The sequence below is a fragment of the Prunus mume genome, linkage group LG6, assembly GCF_029339155.1.
Source record: "Prunus mume cultivar Tortuosa linkage group LG6, ASM2933915v1, whole genome shotgun sequence".
Classification (NCBI taxonomy): Eukaryota; Viridiplantae; Streptophyta; class Magnoliopsida; order Rosales; family Rosaceae; genus Prunus; species Prunus mume.
Window position 1 is genome coordinate 20388168 of NC_142703.1, and position 6339 is coordinate 20394506.

General features: G+C 36.1%; 1 protein-coding gene across 1 annotated transcript; it reads right to left on the minus strand.

The window, feature by feature from the left end:
- Positions 1-834: 834 nt before the first annotated feature.
- On the minus strand, positions 835-5942 carry LOC103335987 (GATA transcription factor 28-like). The gene is given in 8 exon segments (XM_008239022.3): positions 835-1183; positions 1185-1220; positions 1311-1382; positions 2886-2991; positions 3229-3345; positions 4624-4757; positions 4887-4970; positions 5331-5942. Coding segments are annotated over 8 exon segments (888 nt in total). The 5' UTR covers positions 5601-5942; the 3' UTR covers positions 835-1114.
- Positions 5943-6339: the final 397 nt, after the last annotated feature.

Below are 6339 nucleotides of genomic sequence, written 5' to 3' on the forward strand. Positions count from 1 at the left end.
TCAAGGTGTATAAACCTTTTGCTTTGATGGAGCCAAGTAATTAGTTGGAAATTTAATTAGCAAGCAGAAGTTTACATTGGTTTCATTTCTATTGCAGACGACTTGCATTTGAGAAGGAGAAGTGTGTGAAGTTTATTGGTATCCCTTGAAAGGTCAAATAAATGAGATCAGAAGGGCCCTCATATATTGCCTTAAGATAGCACCACTAACTATATATTATGGCAACTTGTATCTCAAGAAATTACTAATTGATCATTTTTCATATGCTGATGAGAAAAATCGGTGACATCAGACTATTTATATCAAATTTTTGTTTACTTGGGAAACTTCGGAAGAGAATTGAAATTGTTACTTCCTTCTTTTGTTTGCTACCCACATCGATTAAGGTTACAAACCCACGTTACTAGGCTCAGCACTGTTACTTCTTTAATTGGTCATTCTCTGTTTTCTCATCTTATTTTCCACTGAACCCCAATTACCTAGAGGGTACAAGCACTTTTTTTTTTTTTTTTTAAATGCAAGTTTTGATTCATAGCTATAGAAGAATGTGGATGAATCTGACGCACAACAAACCACGTCTGTTGACCTTGACAAACAAATTATGCAGCTGATGATTCACTGGCCAAACTTGGTCACTCAATTTTGAATTTTCCACCTGGTATGTCGTAAGGCTCGCTTTGATATTTAAAAAGCGCCCAAGTAACACGTTCTGTAGTTGAAAAGTCACCAATTATCAAGCTGCAAATTTACCATGGCTTGGCCATGCCTCTGAAAATAGGCTTTAATCCCCGCTTTTCTGGTCTGGTGGTACGAATTTCACAAAATCAGGTTGCATTTATCACCATAACCTTTCTTGATTATATTGTAGACACGGAAAGAACTGGCAATAGTATTGCAGCCATATTCAACATGGATGATAGAATGCAAATGCTACAACGACATGAGGTTCTAAATTTGGTCCTCGGACTACAATCACATTAAATAATAGGGTTTCAAATCTATTAGTTTATAGCTCCAAGTCCCTAAAGCATATGTACACTCGATAACGTACTTGAATCTATTTGACATCCCTTTGTAATACAGCAAATGGCAAACAACCAGGCTGCAAGGGACTTCATAAATTCCTGTCCACAGTCATGGCTGAGTTGTCACCATTAGAGGAAGGGGCGATGTTGGCTCCCATAGGTTATAGCAACTGAGTCTTTAGCTTCGCCATCACCCTGTGGTAAAAACCCATGAGGAAAATGCCAGATATAAGAAAGATCACAATATTTTTATTTTATTTTTTCAGGGTGCTTGAGGTGGTTTACCTGTTCAATTCCCTTTGCAGAAGGATCCTGCATACCTATATTTGAAACCTTAGGACCACCTGTTAGAACTCCCTGCAAAAAGTTGAGCATACATTAAGAGATGACTGAGAATCACCAGCAATCACTTCCTACTAATTGATCATTTTTCATAGGTTGTTGCCCTGGGCGATGCATCCACCACCAACAAAGCTAACTCCAATATATATAGTACTTTTCTTTTGCTAGATATCTAACCTGGTTTATTGCTAAAATGTCAATAAGGGCCACGCATTCAGACGTAATTTCATCTAATTAACAACCCTTATTCACCGTCTAGCAACACAGCATGCTAGTTTGCCTGAACAGATATATATATTCTCTAATAAAGTTCTTCTTAAGTACTGTTTTCTCAGATACAAACAACTCAGATGCAAAGTGGATCGGATGGTCTTAGACCATGATTGAGAAAAATATGCTGATTCAAAAACCTTGTCAGACATATTCTATATAAAAAGTTTCTCTAGTCACACATCGCCCAGGGCAACAACCTGGTAATTATATCGATCTGTGACACACAACCAGTTTAGGGGCATGTTGAAAACATCTACCATGCTCTAAACATCTACCATGCTCTAAACCAGGGCAACAACCTGGTAATTATATCGATCTGTAAGGCTTATGTTGAGAATTCAAATTCGGCATTGGCACTATAAGCCTTACATCTCAGTACGTGTTGGCTCAATCTGGCCAAGCGTTAGGGGCATGTTGAAAACATAAAGTCCCACATCAATCATTCTAAGCCTTCCATCTCAATATATACAATTCTCTGTCTCTGCAATTGGTTTTGGGCTGGATGCTCCAACTTTAACTAGTTAAATACTCTAATAAAACATCTACCATGCTCTAAACCAGGGAGTGAAAATTCAAGATAAAAATAACAATGACAATGACAGAGTAGGTAAAAAATTGTGTGTATCCTACTGAACGTTTGGATTTTCATCCAACAGTTAAACCATGAATGTTGTATTCATGTGTGCCAGGACTTCCTATATACATATGTGTGTGTGTGTGTGTGTGTGTGTGTGTGTGTGTGTATTATATGTGTATTCATACATCCACAACAAGGAGTAAGCAAAGAAAAATAAAAATAAAAATGTCGCACTTGAAGTGTTCTAGTCATAACTGTGGAAGAAGATCTATAGGATAAGAATTGGTTACTTAGTTCAATTAAGAACTTTTAGACAAAAGAGTTATTCTCTGTTAAGGTCCTCAACAAGGCAGGTGGTAGATTAGATATAAATGACTGAAATACATTACAATGCACTGATCCATTGTACATTTAAAAGTGAAATATTAGGTTGAGGAGAAATTGAAAAGCTTACTATTAAATCCTCAAAACACTTGTTATATGGAAGGAAAGTAAAATAAAAGAATGCAGAAACGGAGATCATGGAAATATATATATGTATGTATTATATGAGATACATACATGTGCATACACAGACAGTTATGAAAATGCAAACAATTCTTTTAGATATCCATCAATACCCAAAAGGGAGTGAAAGCATAAATTAAATTACTTATAATCTCTCAAACCTTGTTAGCCCACTTGAGCCCACATGCATTGCATAGAGTCCTTGGACCTGCTGGCCCACGACGCATCATTGGAGTTGATTTTGAGCTTATCCCACAGTGCATGCACCTGAAAACACATTATGCATAAATTTTCAGAATGCAGATAATATAAGTATTTCTCTTGAAATAACAAATGCACAATTAGAGTACAAAACCTGTATAAAAACAGCTCAATGTCAATGCAACATGATTGTAGAGTGCAACATAAAGCATAATCACTTTAAAGAATCAATCTAATGTCCTATGTCCTATCAAAAATCTAATGGTCCTAAATATAAGTAACGATACATGAAGATGGACTCACGAAGTTTCCTGCATGCTCTCATCTTGTCCAGAGCCCTGTGTTGCACCAGATGAAGCAGGGCCCCCATCATCAGAACTAGCCTTGGATGATGTAAACTGACCCTTCTTACGCTGCATTCTGAAATACGTACGCACAATATATTAAAAGATGGCTAGAAGGAAAAGGATTATGAAATAACAAAAAAGTCAAGGCAGGAAGAAAAAGAGGAAGAAAAAGAAAAGGCTGAGGAGTTAAAGTGATCTTCCATTACCTTCCGTTTGGATGAAGGAATTAAAAATTACATAGAATTCTAAAATGACAGAATTTAGATTTCCATCATTTCAATTTCTGGCAATTGAAGATTTCAGTGTTTGGATTTAAGTATGTCAAATTTTGTAAATGGCACTATGGAAATTGTTAAATGACGCCTATTTTGGTGGAAATTAAACTTGGGAATTTGATGCTCCAATTTCCACGATATTTTCCACGCGTCATATTTAATAAAATCCGCGCTTAAGTTGCCAAACAAGGGAATTGTCAATTTCTCCTCTTAAATTCCCGACTTTAGCTAAATTCCGAGTTATTTTCCCTCATCCAATCGGAGGGTTATTGTTATAAAAAAAAACTATGTCTTTCAGGAGTTTCAGTGTGCTGAGAAAGACTTTTCTAGATAATATACCTTTACATTTCATTCTAAGAACAGGTCTGTTATCATATCCTACTATGAGTAGGGTTGTACTCCGTTTAGGCCCTATCTAGAGTGACGATTTAGCATCTCTTTCCCCATTATTCTCAATATGGTATCACAGCATTTATTCTGAGACCTAGCTCCTTAAAGAAAAACTATTCCTTATTTGGTCTATTGTACTTCACTTTGGGCTTCGGTTTCTTCTGAATTCTGGGAATCAGCATCTTTCATTATCTTTGCAAATATCACGGCTTGTACATAATGAAGTTTTTCAGAATGATTTTTTTTATCTTTAGTTGATAGCAATTTCCAGTTTTGGTTGTATTAACATGTACAACATTTATTCAAATGAATTTAATAGGAGGCATGCATACATCAATATGTGCTGCAAATATTCTGCTATGGAAAATAGCTTACTATCTTTATAATAATATGTAATGCTTAATGGTGGGGATACCAATATCATGATTAAACTAAGATTAATCATCTGATTTACAGATTATATCAATTCACATTCTCCAATATACTTTGTCTCAGAAACAAAAAAACAACAGCCTTATCAGAAACTGTATACTTGAATAAGGAATCATGAAAAGGATGCTAAACAACATTATAAATCAGGACATGCATTTACAAAAGTGGCATAGAGTCTTTGTCAGAGAATGATAGAGAACTTTCAACTGAAAGGCCAAGGAAAATGAATAAACAAGTAGATAATCTTGTAGTACCTGAGTGCAACTTCTTTTCGCACAGTGTATCGGATTTTCTTATCAAAACAACGTTCTTTTCTTTTCTCACGAAACCGACTTAAAGATGCAGCTCTTTGCGGTTGAATTGGTTTTACAGGTAAGTCATTCATACCCTGTAAGAGATGTCATTATCGCAACAAAGTTAAAAAATAACACCAACTGAAAGACTACATTCCAATAAACTTTTGCATGATTTATACATAAATATATATATATATATATATATATATATAAGTACACACTTGCTGGTTAAGAGGAACCGGCCCCATCGAAGGAATGCCAGAAGGGATTTCATATCCGCCCAAAAGTAGTAGTACGGCCTGCACCTGTGAAAAACAACCACAGATGCTCAAGTCTCTCAGACAACCCCTCTCATTAACACCTAAAGACTTTAATTCATAACACAGATTGCCCATATGCATAAACAATAAATAAAAAACCCAATTATGATGTTCAGCAAACATTGAACCACTCAAAGAACTTACTTTAACTGCATGATTCCCACAAACTAATCAAAACCCATTTTCTCAAAGAAAAGCAAGTAATTTAAGGTCTAGCCAAACCCATCAGACTAAACACCACTATAACAAAGAAAACAAAGCAGAAATCACCAGTACAGAATGAACCAAAAGTCCAAAAACAGTTACACTCAAATTGAGCACCACCCAGAAGCGAAAGAACTTTACCTTATCAGGAGAAACTTCGTCGAAGACGTAAACCTCGCCCTGAAACGACAGCGTAAGCTGATCAGAGCCGCCGTTCGTGGCCGCCGGCGGAGGGTATTCTGAGCTGGTAAGGTACAGTGGATTGGGAGGAATGGCGCTACTATCTTCGAAGCGTATGTGAGGGTTGTCTATGGACTCTTCAACGTCGTCTTCTTGTTCCTCAACTTGATTACTCTGCGGGGCTCCTCCTCCTGAGCCATACATTGAGTTCTGGTGATTGGATTCTGACATTTCTAATAGTACATTTACAGCTCAAAGCCACCAAAACTTTCACGAACAATGAAAAGCCCCACAACCAAATAGAAAAAGGGAATTTTTAGTTGAAATTGAAAAACTAAAACCTAGAATTGAAACAAAAAGGAATACCCACAACCCCACCCCCAATTCAAAAGGGTATCATCAGAGACCAAAAAAAAAACATTGAAAAAACGGGCATTTAATTGGGAATTACAAACCCTAATTTTGGATGTAGAGAAAGATAAAGTTGTCTGAGAGCAAAGAGTGAGGACCTTGAATTTGGGAATTCAATCTGCCTTGGGAGGCAAAGAAAAGGTGGTGCGAGAGGAGTTAGAGGTTGAGGATGACTGGGTTGGGAAAACGACCCTACAAGATTTTCATATTTACAGGATATGCCACTGAATTACTGTGTTGCCCACTTGCCATGGTAAAGGATAAGGGGAGACAAAACGTTGTTACTATTTACGTAAACAGTATCTGTCCCTGTAAAAAGTAAGTTGGGTTCCACTCATTGCCATGGTAAAGGGTAATTACTGTTTACTTTAAATTAATTTTATTTTTTATACTTAAATGATTAATTTGGGTAAGATTTTTGATTGTCACGTGTCAATATTTTTTATAAAATTCACAAATCATATTTCGGATAAAATTTTCAAATAAGATTTTCAGTTATTACGTGTCCATATTTATTATACAATTCACATATCATATTTTAAATAAGATTTTTGGTTGT